General features: G+C 43.1%; 1 protein-coding gene across 1 annotated transcript in view; it reads right to left on the minus strand.

The window, feature by feature from the left end:
* The window catches only part of LOC142576610 (uncharacterized), a 211898-nt gene extending 194253 nt beyond the window's left edge, over positions 1-17645 (minus strand). Inside the window, exon 1 of the mRNA XM_075686811.1 lies at positions 16616-17645. Within this exon, the coding sequence (XP_075542926.1) occupies positions 16616-17425 (810 nt within the window). The 5' untranslated portion in view covers positions 17426-17645. The remainder of the gene's footprint in view (positions 1-16615) is intronic.
* Between the last annotated feature and the right edge of the window lie 2458 nt (positions 17646-20103).

Consider the following 20103-nt stretch of genomic DNA (forward strand, 5'->3'; position numbering starts at 1 on the left):
TGGGCGAGAATTTCTCTAGCTTTGGGCTACGCTACCTCGTCGGACCTGGAAACATTGGCGATCCGTCCAGCGAGCACCAACGAAGGCCATCCAAGGGAGATCTTGTGTCAGCCATCTCGCGCCGCCACGAAAACACAACAGTGGTTCGTCATTCGTTGCTTATAACAACAAACCCTCCACGGTAAGCGAATTCTAACTTAGGTGCACATTCTGCGTGTATGACATGCTATCGCCAGGAAATCGTCGCGGCGCTTAGTCGACGTGATTGACAACGGTCTAGGCAAGCGTGGTGTGCCTCTCGATGTCAATCGAAAAATGCAGTAGTCGCGATATCTGCATGTGATTTTATCACTTGCCGGTATCCGTAAGAGCTTTGAAAATCGCAAACGGTGCCAGAACCATGGTATGTTCAATAAGACGTGAGGCGAGAGGTCGCTTAAAATGGCTTGTTCACCAGCCCATGATTCCGAGCCTATGCGGAGCGTGCTTAGCGTGCGTTTTCTGTGTTTGAATTTATTCAGTTTGGCAGTCTACTGTGTACGATACGCTGCTTAAATAAGGAGTCACATAACAGAAAGCGTCATTTTGCTGGCGGCATGCTTTCGTTATATATACGCCCCGCGCTTGACGGTGTAGCGCCCATGGGTAATCTGCGACCACTGAAGTTACGTGCAGCGCCAGTGCTAGTTAGGAACGTTGCCGCAGGCATTCAGCTGCATGCTGCAAGAGGTCAGTTGGGCGCGTTATGTTGAACTTACGGAAACACATGAAGAATTCGTTTCATGCTGAATGAAGTATAAGCCCCCTATAAGTGATCTTGCGCGCGACAGCTACAAGCGATAAGATAGAGATGGTTCTCGCGTTCGCTCGTCGCCTACAAGTCGTACTCCGTGCGAGCGACAATACTCAGCGGCGTCTCCTCAGTGTTGCCAGTATGAGGGCTGCATATACGCGTCGAAACTAGCATGACGCAGGCTTTAGTAATTTAAATTGATGTATTTCACATTAAAAAAACTAACATAAAATATTTCTGAAGGCTTTGCGATAGGTTCTTATCTTTGCTCGTATAAAAATTCAATTGTTTGCTCGTTCCGCGCGACAGTGGGTATTGTTTGAGTGATGTACATCCAGTTCCGGCTTCGCGCTGTTGGTTAGTCGCTGACTTCCGGGCGACGAGCGACGAATTCCAGATTTCCAGAACCAAGCGATCTGTTAAAGCGTAGGCCCGCTTTGTCGCTCGAAGCCGTCGCTCGTCGCCGTCGCACACTAAATCGCTCTCATGGGGCTTGGCCCTAAGACTGAACTATTTTTGCTCATGTATTGAAATTGCGTGATTATATGTCAGATTTTGTGTCTCCAGTTGCGGTTTTCGAGTATGGCGCAGATCCGAAAGGGTGCATATGTCTACGAACTCCGTGAATTGTCAAGCGGCGAGTTATGCATCGCCATCGAATATAACGGCTGCTGTTTGGAATTACAATTGCAGGGGCGTTTTGCATACGCTAACTGCTTTGGACATACCTGTGCATTTGCTAATCTGAGTTGGCTCTTCCTAGTTATGTCATATTAAAAGCTAAGTCACCTTTTCTCTGGAAGTTAGAAGCGTAATGTGAGCATTTTGCTACTGCATGGAAGATCAAAATGTGTTTATCGCGTTAACATTTTTAGTGGATAAATAAAGTATAAAAATAAAACGTTGCTTAAATTACGTGTTACCAGTCATCTGCCGTACAAATATCAAAGAGTTGGTCTAATCATCAAAGAGTTGGATAATGAATTTAATAAACACAGCAATAATCCAAAAAAACAATGGAAGCTTTTGAACGAATTCATGAATAAATCTTCTACGCCTGAACAATGTTCTAAAATTAACCTGAATGGTACAATATACCGCGAGCCCACTCATATTGCCAATGCCTTTAGCGACTATTTTGCTCTGACACAAATAAATAACAGCCCAGTCACTCAGCCAACCTTGTCTAGGTTACCTCACTCATTTTTTCTTTCCCCTGTTACTGTTCCAGAGGTGTATTTAACAATCTGTAGCCTTAAAAACACAAGTCCAGGTTTAGATAACATTTGCGCACACCATTTAAAGTTAGTTGCTAATATTATTTCTGAACCAATATGTATCATAACTAATCGCATTTTCGAATCCGGCACTTTTCCTCTATGTCTAAAGAAGGCTAAGCTTATTCCCGTATTTAAGAAGGGTACCAAAGACCTAATTTCTAACTACAGACCAATATCTATTCTTTCGTCTTTAAGTAAGATTATTGAACATTTATTAGTTAAACGTTTAAATAACTACCTTGAAAAATTTAGTATAATTAATCCCTGTCAGTTCGGATTCCGTTCCGGTAGTTCTACTTGCTTAGCATTGCTCTCTTTAACCGATTTTATTAAGAAATCTATAGATTGTGGTAAATTCGTTGGCTCTGTCTTTTTGGATTTCACCAAAGCTTTTGACACGATTAACCACAGCATTTTGTTCACTAAACTTGAAGCATACGGTATTACTGGTCCCGCTTTAACTCTATTAAAAAACTATTTGTTGGATAGGCAGTACGTGGTTTCTGTAGCAGGTGCCCTTTCTCAAACTAAAATAATTAACTTAGGTGTACCCCAGGGGTCCATTCTCGGTCCATTACTATTTATTATTTACATTAATGACTTACCCGACCTTTTACATTCATCTCACTGCGTTTTATACGCCGATGACACCAGCTTATCATTATCAGACACATCGTTAATCTCATTAACATCAAAGTTAAATGCTGCACTAACTGACGTTATAGAATGGTGTCTCAGTAATTACCTCATTATTAATCCAGAGAAAACTAAATATATTATATTCAATAGTGGTCACAGGGTCCTAACTACTCCACTAGCGTTAACACTTGGTGCTCATCAAATTCCACCCGGTGACTTGGTTCTATTCCTCGGTGTTCTCCTGGACGCTAACCTCAAATTTGACTCCCACGTTAACAATATTAAGAAAAAAACGGCATTTGGCATTCGCGCTCTAATAAAAGCACGCGCCTTCTTTTCTCGCAAGGCTCTTTTATCACTTTACTTTGCTTTTATCCATAGTCATATTAACTATGGAATCGCTGCCTGGGGCAATACGTACAATTGCCACCTGTCATCAGTTCAGCATTTACAAAATCAAGCCATTCGTATCATTACTAGCAGTCCTCGTCAGTCAAATGCATCCATTTTGCTCCGTCAAAACCTCATTTTAACGACCGTGAACTTGTTTCAATATAATTTAACAATCTTATTTTTCAAGTTACTTAACAACCAATTGCTTTACGAATTCGTTAACCTAAATGATTTACATAACTACAATAGAACTAGGTTTGCCTTTAACAGAAATTTTTTACTGCCTCGTGTCCGTACCAACTATGGTAAACTAACATCATCTTTCGCTGGCATATCTTTATGGAATCACTTACCATCAAACATAAAATCACTCACATCATTCTATGCCTTCAAAAAATCCCTTAAAGAGTTTCTTTTGACGCAGTGACGCAATATTGGTTCCAAATGTTTTATTTATTGTCACTATTTCTGTTATGTTTTGCTGTTCACATGCTTGCTTTTGCCTTTAGTCGTTTTGTTCATATTGCTTCTTTTTATGTATTCTCATGTTTTTTGCGTCTGTTGAAATTTTGTATATGTATATTTCTAGCCCACTTATATTTTTACTTCATGTTCATCTCGGCCTGCCGATCATATTTTTCTCTATTTCGTTCTGTCCTTCTTTACATAATTTACAGGTTGTGTTGTACGCCGATATTATTTTTATTTTTTGTTAGTAGTACTGTACATTGTAATCATATTCACTTTTCTGTTGTTGCACTAGAGCTCTTCGTTTCTGTAAGTGTACATTCTATAAATTTTATTTCTGTCCTGCCACCTATGTAATTTTTTTTCTTATAATTACCCACCGAGGGTCCCGGTTACAGTCTTCGACTTTGGGACCCTCGTCTGTAAAACGAAAATGTAACCGTTTCTTTGTGTGTAATGAATAAACTTGATTTGATTTGAAAAAAAAAAAAAAAACTAATACCTGCTGTCTAACTGCAAATTTGACATGCCTTTAAGAATGTAAAATGCTACATTTCAAACTGCAGCAGTAGTCGAGTCTGCAAAAAATGAACTTCATTGCGCACCTCATAAATGTAATAAGTTCATGGCTTTCAGTAAGCCTAGATTCAGGCTGCAGTGAACTGTTTCTTGTTAGTATTGAAATGTGGGTAAGCTTGCCATAACAAGCCTTGTTGCTCATTCTTGTAGGCACATCCAGTCACATTCATTGAACTGGAGGACCATATTTTCATCCCTACTAAGCATCATGTTTGCAGATATGATCCTCAAATTACGGCTTGAGCAGTGGCACAACTAGAGATGGTGCGGGGGGCAAACTGGGCACGTGCTTAAAATGTGTCACAAGTGATGTTTGCAACACGCAAGACTAATGACAGACTTATGACATTTGACAATCTCCAATATTCAATTTATTAGTAGGAGTATTGTAAAATTGATGCTGAACGAGGATGAACTGTCGGCTATTTCTTTTTTCTTTAAATATCAAAATTGAAATTATCTTAGCCGTTGACAGTTGCAGTCATTTAGATGTTTCGCAACCATTTCCATATGAAGACTAAGAGCTAAGACTTTCTTTTAGTGCCGTGACCTTATTTTTGACTGTTTGATGTTGTTTTACACATGTCATCGTGTTGACTTTTGCGCACGATATTTTTCAGGCACCCACTTTATATGAAGCAAGAAGGCAGCTGCAAGGACACAAGGATGTCAAAGAGCCAGCCAAGCGCGACTCCACGTAGTGCAGAGGAGCGCACGCCAAAGAATCAAAATACATTGCCATGCATTTTAGACAAGAAAACTAGAATGTAGTTATATTGGGTGTACCATTTGAATAAATGTCAACAAACCTATCAAAATGCAGCATGCCACGCCAAGATGAAAATTCTCACGTGCTCTCGGCAGACATCTTAACATGGCATACTTATGTAATGTCTCTGATGGGAAATTCAAAATTAAGTATGCATTTTGGAGACCAACGCATATGATCAAGCGTCATTGAAAAGTTAGAAATGTGTCTTTAAAAAGAGCTGATTAGTTTTGTGAGAAGTGACTGCCTTTTGTCCTGCCTCTCAACACATATATCCATGCGATAAAAAATAGTGATACAATGAAATTGCATATTTGTTTAGTGACATGAAACATACTTGCAATGAAAACGGTGCCTGTGTTCCCTATAAAGAGCAACAGCTCATGCTTGGTTAGGTGTTTAGATAATTTAACAGCACTTAAACGCAACCAGGCAAATACAAACCACTGTCATTCTGTATTTTACATGCTGAAATGAAGCAGACAGATTTTCATGTCTTCCCTTTTATCTATTTTTACACCTAATTTTAGAAGTATGGCCTCCTCTTAGGTTCGAGAAAGGGGAAGCATTGGGGGCAGAGTATCCCATGTTTAAGAAGTAGTCGTTCATGTGCATGCTCATGAAACCAGTTCATTAGAACCGCTCGTACATCCCGAATCGAAAGCAAGGAGTAATTAAGGCTTTTAACAGCGTACACCGTGGTGCGCACCTTACGTCTTAGAAGCCACAGAGTCACTTGCAACTGAAAATTATTTTAAGAATGCAAAATTTTGGTTTCTCCTTCTGTGAAATAATCCTGTGAGAGCTTCTGGCAGGTATTTGATATTTTGATGAGGCTGACTCAATGCACTTGCCAACCAAGTATGCTATTGGAGGCAGAGGTTTGTTCAATGCAGGAAACTGACAGCACCTGTGTGGAACACTTGTTCATCAATTGGCGCATGTGAACATATATTGTTCAACAAGTAAAAGCCCCTTAGTTCGATGGCTAAATAAAATCTTCCCAGACACATATGCACTTGTTTTGAGACGAAGATAAGGTTCTGTGTAGTGCGATAATTTTTCTTACTATAGCGCATCTTAACCAGTTGAGTAGGAAATAAGCTTTAGTTTCAGGTAGTTGGTTCATTGTGCAAGTACATGCATAGGCGCATGCAAAATCCACTTGCATGGATGGAAGGGGTATGTAAAACAGGATGGTGCCTTTCCAATTTATGGTTCCCTTCTCTGTTTGTCTTTTTCGTGCACTTCCCGGCCTGTATTTATGCTTATGTCGGCTTTGATGCATCATATTCATCACATCGGATTTCTCCTTCACATCTGAAGCCATGCTATACTTAGTTAGATTGCATTTTCAAATAGTCACAATAATTGATCACCTAATTACGCAAGCTGCAAGCTGCAAGCAAGAAGTATAGCATTCTTACCGTAGTGTGAATGAAAAGCTACCTTATATGGCAAGAAATTTGTTGCGGAAGATTTTATTGCCAATGCTGCTCGCAGTTTTATACTGATTTGCTACACACTAGATAATATTGTAAATTTCATTTACTTTATTTGTGAGAAAATGTAACGGATCAATCCTAACAGTAACGGGAGACTACTTTCGTGAGGAGGTCAACCGGATAGGAATTGTGATACACCTCTGTACCGCTTTGAGACCGGGCCGGATATTGCTGCAGAGCCAAGACAAGGCTCGCTTAGAAACCGTGGGGTGCAGCTCATACATGAATAACTTTATGTGAAATATAAGCAAAGCTAGCTGGACGTGCGACCTCACATGAGAATATACAACACATTTCTAAATGCCCTGTACTCTCAGTCAGGAACATCCATACGCTGTGCAGGACGTTATCAAACGAGCTGCTGTCTTAGACTATGGCACACTAAAATGTTTCTTGCACAATTTATCTACGTTACCAGCCCCATGCTTAGCAGCTTATCTGTTAACCTCTGCCATATAAGTCTTTGCGGTTTGTGCCAGAATTGCCTTTGCTGACCAGTAATGTGGCGCATATTTCTCTTCGATCATAGTGTCAATATTTTGTCAGTGTGCACACGTTTGTTGTATGCTTACCTTTCCATTGTGTACTTTATTTTTGAGAAGGTGTAGCGAATTGAAAAATACCGGATATTTCTACACTGTAATATTGATGAAACTTTAGAGAATGTACTTATGTTTTATTACAACATGTGTTGTAAAGTTCATGGGCATCATTGTAATCTGATTTTATGTGTTTGTCAGTATGTTTCTCAAACTATTATTCAGTTTATCTTGTGACAGATCAATAAAGATTTTGACCTTTTAAGAGAGAAAGTGTATCATTTGAGTAATTCAGCGACTACAGGTTACATCCCATTCACCAAGCATAAGTGCAGAAGCTGCTTGTGAAGGAATCAAATAATCCCCACATGTAAGTATTGCGAATTCCTTCTAGCGTGACCATGGCTCTACATCGTGTTTTCACACTATTGGAAAGAGTACTAGCACTCTGTTCTGAAGGAGTACAAACACACTGTTTGGGGGAGTAGAAACACTCGGCTTGGAGGAGTAGAAGTACTCGGTACGGGGGAGTACTATTACCCTTGTGGGGAGAGTATTCGCACACTGCGGAAGAGTACAAGCACTCCCTTGCGGTGGAGTAATAAAACTCTGTCAGGAAGAGTTATTCTTCTCTCAAAGGGGGTCGATCTAACCTCGAAAAGAGAGTGAAAGATGGGACAAGCAGATACTCCCGCGAAGAGAGTGCCCGGAACTCTCTGTTTTTAGAGTGTAAGTGATCTTTTTCTGTATTTCCGCGCTATAGTTGATCCTTTTGTCTCAAGTATTATGTAGTTCACCCAAGCGCTGTTGACTTCCTTACATATATTTACATGCACTTCATTTTCAGTAAAATTGCAATAAACTCTGCAGCGGTTTACCTTAGTAAATTCATGGTTAAACGATCGTCATCATAATACCGTCAAGACAATGGCGAAGTCAAGGATGCGAAATGTTTGACGAAACAAATAAATTGCAACCGGTTTCTAATTGATACTTCCCCTTAAGAAAGATCAAGTTTCATATGGCTGCACCGCTCACCATTTTCTTGTATACCATATGGGAGATAATAAATTTGTAAATCTGCCAAAAGGATCACAACCTTTCGCATGTACTGAACGTTTAGACTATGCGAGTGCATTAAGCAGAGCATATAAATGCAAAACGATGTGCTCTACTGAACCTTTGCCTAAGACAGCAATATATTCAGGAACAGCAGCAGTTCAGACGAGACAACAGTAGCGCCTTATTTTAATGTTGTTCTGGGCGAAATATATGGTCTAGCATGTATGTACGGGGATGCACGAAATATATGCTTTTGACATTGCACGAGTCGAAAACGGTTGATGCGAACGCAATGGAGACGCAAGGAATGCATAGACGGAGGCTCGATGATGCAGGGCAGGAGGAATCCGAGATATGTGAGAAAACAACTCGTTGCGAAGTTTACTTGCTGCTCTAATGGCGAAGATCAATGTACTAATGGAAAGTATATACTGATATTTATTTACAATTAGATTGGGGCCAATAACCGAAACAAATCGGGGAGGTCTTTTAAATATGTAGTTATAGTGTGTTTTAAGCATACAGCGTTGCTGCTGATTACTGTGAATTCGTGAATATCGACAACAGCTATTCAAGCATGGCTACCAAAGGTTTTAAGTAACTACTGCAAACTATCCCGTCATAAGGGGTCCCACAAAAAGTCGCATTAAAAATATGTCATTCACGGTCATCGACGTTTGCAAATTACAACAGAGTGATCCGATTAAATTCACGAAAAGGTCAAATCCTTGAATATTCCGAAACGCTGACAAGATTCTTAATGACTACACTGAAATGTTGTTAAAAGACAGACTCGCCAAAATATGGCAAAATTATTTATGGAATAAGTACCCTGACACGTTACCTACCTCGTACAGACAACGAAAAAAAGACAATAATTTTGCATTCCAAAATAGCTACACAAAACAAGTGCGAAAGTGCTATTGAAAGTTCTACCAAGTCTCTAACTTTATTTTTGTAACAGTTTTGGGCAGTTTTCTTGCATAGTGAACTAAAAACAATGTTTATTTTTTTCTGAATGCTTATGTTTATTTCTACGAAACATCATGCTTCTCTCATGAATAACTCAGTCTCAACAAATATAACAATGAACTTTTAAGCTAACGAACTGACAGGTTTTATCGCTGTCCGTTTGAGCACTCAATTATTGCTGCGACAAACAAGATACAATATTAACGGCGAGAATTTGGAGTGGCGCCCTCTCGCGAGTGAGGTCACGGCCAGGATGCCGCTCGCTGCGGCTCGCTCGGCTGCCGCTCGCGCTCGATCCCTTCTTGTATGCCTGGGGTATGGGTCGCTCCAGCCGTACTTATTGAAGGGCATGTCGGCTTCTTTCTGCCGCCATGCCTAAACCACAGTTCCTTCTTCAAAAGCGCGTGAATGGAGAAAATTTACGGCTTGGATATCGCAAGCTATGTAGCGTTGAAGGGGTCTACTGGTTTTACAATGCATATATGCGCCGTGTCTGTCCATAAATTTTGCGTAAGAAGAATGTCTGCAAATTAACACGCGAAATTGTGTATGATGCCTCGCTAAGCATTTAACATTCGCTTAGTATTTAGCTATGAGAGACATTGCATTTCACATGGAAGAAAAACCTTGGTAAATGACTTCAACATGTTATCCGTGTTAGAAGGACACTGCCCGGGGAAGCTGCCGTCATGATTCTTATTACTCTGGTGAGTCGTTCCAGTCAAGTATGGCTATTTATTAATGAGTAAAAAAAGAGTTAGGCGAGCATTAATGCGCACCTATCTCTTTCTTTTTTTATTAAGTGGCCATACTTGACTATTTCTTATCAAAAAGTTTGCTGCTATTTTCATAAACCCTCTCTGAAACAGGCCTCCAAGAGAGAGAAAACGATAGGAAAGGCAGGGAGGTCAACCAGAACAGCATCCGGTTTGCTACCCTACACTGGGGGTGGGGAAAAGGGGAATAGAAAGAGGAATAAAAGGAGAGAGTAAGCACTGAGTACGTGTAGGAGGGACACGATACACAAGGAGGCCTCCAAAAAACGAATTGCTCATTGCAGCTAACACGACTGCGCGTCATGTAGTGTAATTACATAGTTTATTCACAAATACCATAGTAGCAATCACTTGAGAGAAAAGTTTCGTGGTTAAGATCGAAAGCAAGCGATGAAATGTTTCACGGTGGCTCTCAGTATCGACCGTATGGCACACCCCTCACGCATCGGCAGCACCCGACTGTCGGTGTGGCGAGGCACCCATTGTTCGCGAAACCCATCAGTTCACTACAACTTCGAATTGAAACAATAAAGCATTTTTTCACAGTGCCAGTCGTAATACCTAAAGTATTCACGAGGTACTACAGCGCAGCTTAGATTGCCTAGAAAAGAAAAATTTAAGCACTTTTTGCCTCACCACGTCTCGGTCCAGCGTTGTTTAATTATACAAATGGAGAACTATTCGCTTCGTCGGTACATAAAAGAGAACCTCGCAAGTCTTTATAAATAAAACACCACAAGCCTTGCATACTTCACTTGATTTTTGACCCTCCACCGGGGATATATGATATTTTCAATATGTCCCATACCAAGCATGATTGACGCTTTGACGTCTTTCTGGCTGCAACCATACGGTCCAAAAGGCATATTTCACAAAAAAATTTGACGCAGGTTTTCCCTGCGTCACTTTGCCAAACAGATTCGCCATGCATATTCCTCAAGCAACAAGCATCAGTAAATTTCTCAACTGATCGAGTTGAACGTGTAGCATGGTAAAGGGAATATATATTGGTACATTCCTTTTCGTATTCTGCAAATAGCTGTAAGCCTTCATTAGCTTTACTTCAAATTACCGCCACTTAAAATAAACACGTGAAGAACAGCCTAATTTTGAGAAGTAGATAAATAAGCAAGTGGTGCTTCTAGAATCTAAACTGCAGTCTTAGTTAAGTCCTGATGCTACTGCTGAGCGTTTCTCCGAAGCAATGCGAAAATTCGTTATTATACAATGAACCACTCGTCGTCAGCAAACCTGGTTTAGCGGATTAAAATCAATGTAACTGTTGTAGAAGTCATATATAACCAGCGTTTTTGACGTACTTGTGGCACCGCAGCAGGTATGTCATCATGACTGGATTCTTATGTGCTACGTTTTTGGGGTTGCGGATGAGCGCATGAAAAACCCGCAATGGGTTGTTCTGCACTCCTTCGGCTGGCACTGTAGCGTTTCCTTTGATAGCTGCATTGTCGTCTAAGAAATGAGCTCTTTAAATAAAATTTCGCGAATGAAGACGTCGTAAGAATATATTTGAGACGACTGCCATAGGTATACAAGCTGACAGAACGACGGGGAACAAACGAAAACACCGCAGAAAGCACCCGGACACCGCCCGAACTATAGTCACTGTCCCCGAACTGTAGCACACGACAGGCGCGAGTCCGTGCCATGACATCACGCGAGCGGCGCTCGCAGCGCCTCTGTGGTTCGTTCTCGGGGCTAATGCTTGCATACCTCATCTGCGGAATAAGATATGCCTGAACGTTATCAGGTTAAAATTGGGTGCGAGCATCACGTATTACGTACGTATTTCAGGACGCAGAGGCTCAATACAGTTATACGTAGTGCGCAGTCCTCTTAACAGAAAGGTTGCTTTTCGCGGTGTGTAGCTCGCTGCCTTCATATCACACGCCTAGTAAATCGCTCATTGTTAAGGGATGCAATAGTGTCATTTTTCGCTCTTAAAGTAGAAAAATTACAAGCACTCCTTCCAGCCAGAAAAGAAAATGAAAAAAAAAGAAGTCATTAGAAGCAGAGAAATGCCCTTTTTTTTTAACGATCAAAGACGCACTAAAGCATGGCAACGACGACGCACAAAAGCGAGCACATGCGCACGCTTGGTCGCGTGCTTTCTTTCGCTTTTCATCGCCGTGAAATGGATCCATATCAACTACTTGTCCGAACTTTCCTTCCATCTAAATGAAATGCCATTCCGCGGCGTGCCCGGAGGCCACATTCCGCAACGGGTCTCTAGTTCAATTCAATTTCCTCCCCGACCCCTCCCCCCTCGCATTTTTTCGCAAAAAAAGATACTAAATAAAATAAATAAACGAAACAGGAACCAGCTTTTTCGTAATGCCGGACGATATAATGGACCGTTCTGGCCGCGGGAAACATCATCGGCGCTGCTAGTGAGCGGTTTTACATGGTGTAGAAAAAATGAACAGCTTCGACAATTCGTTAAAACAAGGCTGGCTGAGTTTCGTTATCAGAAAAATATTAGCGGTTAGGCCCTTGTGTGTCTGTTTTGCACTACGAGATTAGCTGGAATGGAAATGCTCTGTCGCGAGTGTGTTCCCACTTAAGCAGAGAACTTTATTTCATTGTTTCTCCTACTGAATAAAATTTCTGCTGTTATCCAGAACTAGTACTGTGCTTGTGTTTAGTATTCGTCGAAGAAAATACGTTGTAATGCGTTCGAATTAGGAGTATCAAAGTGCAAATAAGGTGTAAGAGTGTGAAGTGTGGTAAGACGTTCATGGCGGTAGATGTATATACAGGACACCGCGTTTAAACATAGCCTACTGCCACGTAGCTGGGCAGAACCAAGATAGTGTTGTTTGCCTTCACTAGGAGATACTCTGATTATCTTTTTTTAATTCTACCTAATTACATACGTAGTTGTAATCAATTATTCAACTTCTCAGATATAATTGGATGAAAAGCGGCAATGAGAAAATTGTAGGGAAACATGAAACACTCCCGATACAGCTTTTTGTTGCTCAATACGTGCTACATAAAAGTGTTTTTCCGAGCGAGAAATAACCCCGCCAATGCACGCAAAATTGCCGCGCGAGTGGCCTCTCGGAGCACCTTGCGCGTATGCACGGGCTTCTTTCTGGCTCGCAAAAAAAAAAAAAAACTTTTATCTAGCACGTATTGAGCAACAGAAAGCTGTATCGGGACTGTTTCATATTGCCCTACAATTTTCTCATTGACACTTTTCATCTAAATATAATAGTTGACGAGTTGAATAATTAATTACGACTAGTTATGTAAATATATAGAATGAAAAATAATCTGAGTATATCCAAGCGACCGGAAACAACACTACCTTGGTTCTGTCCAGCTATTTGGAATTCGCAAATTATAGAACTCTGGCTAGAGTTAGCTGGCACAGCCCACATATATGGACACGCGTTCATATTTATTCTTTTCCCGGGGAATACACTTCCCCCGCTAACAACTTAACGTTATCATTCAGCGCAAGCCGCACCTGCATGACCTGCAACTTACTCGAATGTTATCATTTTTTCTAACTGTCAGGCATGTTCTCGCCGAGCCGTGTGTAAGCAGATTGTATGCGCTACGCAGATGCTGTTGTATATCGTGGAAGGTATGCAAGCACCAGGCGATCACGTTTGAAGCTTGTGTACCAACTAGCAGTGGGCTGCTCCGGGCAGCCGTCCGTTGCACCTTGCTCCTCGAGGAGGGAGGATGCGCGTCGAATGAACTCCTGAACAACACTCTGCAATATGGCGAGCGCGGTTAAATCGTGGATCCTTAACCTGACATAGGCACCACGTAACCCTGACCCATTTCTCCCACATTCCCCACTAAATCGGCACTGAAATTATTTTCGAGCGTTTTTTTTTGTGAATGCCGATGTACCTTGCACTTGCTTTCAATATGCCTGAGGCTCACCTTAAGTGCAGCAGCTTTGAGGACCATTTCCCTAGAAACCTCAGTTTTATTTATGCCGCGTGTAATGCTGGGGTCAGAGCAACACTTGAGCGGGCCCAACTTTGGCATTCGCTGATGTGCCTTCATTCATTAATGGCGGTGTAACTTTTTGTCAACAAATCCACTCTTTCTACCAGACACGTAATTCTCTCATTTTCCTCGCTTTCGCCTATCAAACGGAAGGAATTACCGAACAATATACACGCCCGTAAACCCTGATACTGGACAAGGCGATGCTTATGAACGCAATTCTGTGAGCAGCACGCACAGACAGACCTAGAAGGCGGTCGTCTATAATACGCTTTGACTTTACATTGGCATGCACTGCAAGATGTTCGTTTGAGCAATAAGTTCTCTCGTCCCAGTTTTTAGATTTGCAGTGCTGCGACATATTTGCCAATGTCCAGACGTCAGTGCATATAACGGCGTCACGTGATCGTCCGTGGAAGTAACGTGGGACGTTACGTTGCTAACGCCCGGCGCATATTCTAAAGAAAGCCAGGACAGAAGAGTAATCTTTTTTTTACCCGCCGCGGTGGCTTAGCGGCTGCGCTGTTGCGCCGCTATAAGCACGAGGTCACGCAATCGAACCCCGGCCGCATTTCGATGGGGGCGAAATGCGAGAACGCCCGTGTCCCGCGCATTGGGGGCACGTTAACGTTTTCGCGGTGGTCAAAACTAATTCAGAGTCCTCCACCACGGCGTGTCTCATAATCAAATTGTGGGCTTGGCAAGTAAAACCACATATATCCATTCAATTTCTCTGGCTAGTTGGTGTGTGACGTGCTATTATATTTAGGGCAATACCAGCAAACGAGAAGAAAACTGCAATGAAAATAAAAGCACGAGAGAGATACAGACCAAAAAGAGCGGCACCCATCCTATTTATAACGCTCTGTTTTCATGATAGTTTCCTCTGGTTTCCTTCCTGTTTGATGCATTCGTCGATGTTACAATGAAAGCCGTTGTCTCCTGATGAAGATTTATGCAATATAAGTAGCTAAGTACGCAGCCTAAATAGTAAAGGAATGAAAATCGGTAAACAAATAATGACTGAATATATATATATATATATATATATATATATATATATATATATATATATATATATATATATGCTGGACAGGGCTGCGCACAGATAATTTGAAGAGTAGTATCATGATAAGGTACCAGATTTCGCGCACGCTGTGACGCACTCGCGTACGTCAACACACCTCGAGTTTTCTGTTAGACAGATTCAAATTGGGGGAAATTCCCCTACGAAGGAATGTACAACCAATGGTGGGATCGAACCGCTGTCGCCCGACTGGCCACCCCAATACTCTAATCATTAGGTCGACAATGGCAGGCATGCTGCACTCGTGCCAAAATCGCTATATCGAATTTCTGGCCACATGCCTCATGTACAGTTTCTCGCATTCTTCCCTCTTGACAGCTAGCGCTTTCTGACGCTGTGTGATAAGGAACAGCACGTTTCCAATAAAATAAATGAATAAATAAATAAATAGAAATACGTAAATAAATAAATAAACAAATAAACAAACAAATAAATAAATCGCCTGTTTATTTTCATCACACTTGCGCTATGAACACGGTCCTGGAAGGGCAAAAAACAATCACGGAACAAGAACGTGACATCGTAAGCATGGTAAATCTGCCTAGTAGCGAAGCTTCCAAGAGGGCCATACGTTCAAAAATGACCGTTAATTGGCCATTCATGGAGACTAGCGCCATGTATGTCACGAGGGAATACTTCCGCCGGAATAAAAAATAGTGAGACGTTAAAGTTAAAGGTTGTCGTTAAAAAACATAAGCGATGCCATCATATTTTTAAAGGCGTGAAATTTCGTTTCCTGGCCTACCATTGGAGCCGTATTTGGAAATTTGACTCGGTGGGTGTTTTTAGCTTTCAACACTCAGAATGATGCAGCAAAACGTAAATGCTGCGGGTGTCAAAATTGCATCAGCGAGCAAAATATAACTTCTCTGCCGGCGCAAAATAAAAGCTTTGGGTGGTGTAGGCAGGTCGCATCGTCAGACGCCTAGCTCGTCCACCAGGGCATTCGCACGAAGGCAGCTAAAGTAGGCTGTCTGGTGGTCGCCACTCACTACGTTTGGGTGAACACGCACAACAACGATGAAACATGGCGCGCAAACGCTACGCCACCAGAACTCAGACACGCGTATACAAGCGAAACAACACAACGTGTAAGGGGGGCGTATAGCAGAAGGTGGGCTTTACGAACGCGCCTTTATGCATACTTCAATAGAGGGCGCTGAAAAGGGGTATTTCTTGTTAATGATGAAGTAAAAGAGAGTTGCCTTTTCTTTCCTCGCCACACGTACGTAGCTGCGATCAGAACGTTTATTCTCGATGAATGATATTAAACTATTTCTCGTTTTCATTAAAGAAAGACGGTTTTTCTTCGCAGTGTTTCTTACTTCCTCCCATAGTCGCGCTTCAATCGCAGCTCCCACAACTCCCCTTGCTGATATAGGAGACGATTGCTTTTGGACCGCTTTCCGCCCGAAGCTTCGCAGTCCAGTTCGATTGGCCTTGCTATAATGATCAAGCATAGCTCTCACTAAAACACCTAGAGAGAAATCTGGTGCCATCGTCTATGGGAGTTTCCTAAGCGGCGCTGTGCTGTCATGGGAATGACGGTATATGAGTCTGCGAGGCTTCTGTTGGCAGGCATTGTAAAAGGATTCGTCTTTTACTTTGGCCAATCGTTTGCCCAAAGTAATTGAGATCAATTTTTGGCTGGAGTTCCTATAAACCAGTGAAGTAGTACGTCAACAATAGTTTTTTTTTTTTCACAACAGCTTAAGCTTCTGGCACACGGTAGAATGAGTAAATGTGACTTGGCCGTATCGTACCTGGGGCAAGCTGAGCAAGGCCGCTGAAGTCCACGCGGCCGCCACCATGCGGGTGGCAGTACGGCGGGCGCTGGGACGCCGCATGGGGAAACGCATGGCGGCGAAGCGGTCGAACGCAATCAGCACCAGTATGAAAGTGGACAGATACAGGGCGAACATCTGGAGAAACTTGACGAGCTTACAGAGCGCGTCACCGGCCACCCACTGCACGGTCCACGTCCAGGCGGCTTCTGCCAACACGCAGAAGAACGTCACCAGAAGATCGGCCACGGACAGGTGGGCGAGCAGCACGTACAGAGAAGAACGCCGACGCCGGTGCGTCCATATCGATGCCAGCGTCGCCGCGTTGCCAGCCAGAGACACGGCGCCTATCACGGCGAGCACCACCACTCGCACGAGCGACGAGGGCTTGAAGACGGGCGCCGAGGGCAGCTCGCACAGCTCCCCGCACGGGGTCGGCGGCTGAGCACCGGCCCTACTGGTCGCGTTCAAGTCCTCGAAGCTCATTCTTCTTGCGTAAACTGGAACGGTCGCGCTGACATCCGGCACAGCCAACAAAATGCACGTCAGCGATATCACCTCTGGACTGAACGAGGTGCGAGAGCTTTTCCTCCTTCCCTCATGTGTCGGCATGCCTCTGCTACGCTCGGGCTCGACTCCCACGAGCAAGCCGATAGCGGGGAGCGGTGTGAAACGGGAGATGCAGCTGCAACGCACGCGCCTTTGTTTTCCGGGAAAATGAAGGTCACGTAACACCGCTTTGATGGAATCGCGGTTGGCACGTTGGTGACGGCCGTCGCCGCATGGCATAGGAGGTCGTCGCACAAATAAGTGAGAGCGCACGGAGATAGAGAGCAATAATCAAACAAAAAACTTGAACGATGCTCCCGAAGAGGCAAAGAGCGGTGCGTGTCAGGCAACCACACCGCGTGCCAGAGATCCAGCGGGTGCCTACGGCGCGCCACGCCGGGCGAAGCGCGCGCACGCGAGCACAGCGAGACGCCGCCGGGACGGCCCGGGCACGCGCCGCAGCTAACGGCGGTTGTGCGGAGACTCCGCCGACGGTGCTTCAGCGATCGCGCTCCTCCTCGCCCTCGTGCAAGCCCTTCTCCTCCGCGCAGCTCCAATGGCTCGCAAAGGAACTACGCTTCGCTGTTCGCTGCTGTTCGCCGTCCAAACAACGCTAGCGCTTGCGGTCGCGTGGCGATGGCAATCTGCTGCCGCGGCCGACGGCGTGCAGTTCACGCAGTAAAGCGCCAATCAAGCAATGCTACTCAACACCCTATTGCCCTTACTCGGGCACATTCAGTGAATGATTGACAAAGATGTATTAATGTACTCAGATTCTGGTTTGGTCGTTATAGCATTCCACGTACCTGTAAAGTCAAACAGCAGCTTGCGGAGCACGTAAGAGAACGTTTGGCGGATGTCGCTCGGAAATATCGTGCGCTTGTAGCAGGTGCGTTGAATGGTGCAAAACATGCAGTGATAAAGCAAGGGTCTATGCGTTGTAGCCCGTATTGGCAAAGAGCCAGTTACAAACGGATGAGCTCTTGGCTGAGCGCTTGGTGGCCGTTTCGCATGCATAAAGCACAAACGTCAACATACCTAGCCACCGGTCACCGAGCTACATGCGGCTACAGTTTGATTTCTGGCGTATGAGAGTTTGTACAAAACGCCCTTTCGCAAAGAAATTAGTCACATGTTCCTACCTAGCAACGACTGCATTACGGAATGAATCGTTCACATTAACGTTATTCGAGAAAAACTGCTAGGCAGTAGTACGCTATTTGCTGGTTCAGTTCTGAATATACAGGTCAGACAACGGCGAAAAAAAAGAAAGTCAAGGGGGACCAAATTGGGTATTTTTTTATACGAACATATTTCCCGTGTTTAGTATACTCAGCGTCAAGGGAAGTGAGAGAAGAGATGAAAATGTCATCTTATAGCACAGCGTCTCACACAAATAGATTGACATCCTAAATTACTGCACTGGTGAAAAGATTCACGAATGTGCAGTTTAAATTCTTAAAAGCAATCGATAGAAGTTAATGCTTTCGATATATTTGCAAGTTCAACCGCGTAGCGAGCACTAGCCTGGACTCACGGCCTCCTGGAATGAGGAGGCCACCCACTTTTGGCGAAGACATCGCTGGCTCAGAACAATCAAAGCTTATTCATCAAAATCGACCAATGACTTAAACGGAAAACAGGCGCAGCAAAGAGATGTGCAGCGCTCCATACACTGTGTAGGTATGCCGTACAACAGTTATACATGATCATAAGGTACTGTGAAGAAAATGAATGTGTCGATAAAAGCATGATAAGCGACGTATACAGAAACAGCAAAACAGGAGTAAAAAACAGAGACCAGCGCAGTGGTATTTCAGTTTACCAGCGCTTCTGTTCGTGAACTCGTCTCTCTAATAGCCCCGTTTACCTCGCTTCAAGAAGTCGGTTTCGGTTTACAAACTTGGCGTCGCGTTCTCGGAGGTCGCTCGTGTGACACTCAGGTGATGTCGCAGACTTAATGTTAGGTAAAAGAAAATACTCTTTTAATAATACGTTTCTCTCAAAAATTGCCTATATCTATTAAAATTGGTTTTCTATTTGATGACCTATTTAAAGAAATGTACCAAGTTTGCGAAGACTTCTTCGAAAATTCCCAGCCAAATTTAACCGTTTAAGGTTGACACATATATATACCCAGAAAAAAATTTTCTTTTCTATCTAAATATGCAAAATACATCAAGGATAAGCATAATCAACAAAAAGAACAAAATGTTTTGCGGAAAGCTTTCCAGAAATGGGGAAAAACCCAAGGCAGGAAACTGGAAGTGGGCTTCACCCTAGGCCACCTAAGGCATCGTTTTCAATTTGTATAGACAGCTGTTATCATATGTGAACCATAGGTGCGCATTTCCTTTCCTTTACACAACATGTGTAACGCCGCTCCAGCCGGAGATCTTGCATCGGTGTCTCCTCTGACCTTGCTTTCAAAAGGCAGGCTGTCGTGCACCAAATTTCTTCGCCCAGTGTTCTTGCTATAAACCAACAACTGACGATTGCTGCCTGTTATTCAGTGTTGGCCGAAAACATTTAGCAAAAAACTTTGTGCTCAATACTGAAACTCGGCAAGAAAATTTTTTTTCTGGTATGTCGCCTGTAGGCAACACTCGTTAATAAAGGGTTAACTGTAACTAACACAGTGCTTAACGATGATGAACGACAAGGTTTCCAATTTTCAGATGGTTGGGCAGCGAAGTAAAAGCATTGAAATTGAACAGTCTTTCTTGTCACAGCTGAGCCTACAGCTAAAAGAGCAATGAAGAAAGAATAAAAATCGAGGAAAGCGGTGTTTCTATTCAGAATGACTCAACCGCGAACAGCCTGCCACCCAACAAGTTTTGTGCCCCTCCCACCATAAGATTGTGAGTATTCCCTCTCTCGTTAAGAAGTAGGGAAGAGTAAACTTGTTTTGACATCTT

This window comes from Dermacentor variabilis, chromosome 3, assembly GCF_050947875.1.
Source record: "Dermacentor variabilis isolate Ectoservices chromosome 3, ASM5094787v1, whole genome shotgun sequence".
NCBI classification, from domain to species: domain Eukaryota; kingdom Metazoa; phylum Arthropoda; class Arachnida; order Ixodida; family Ixodidae; genus Dermacentor; species Dermacentor variabilis.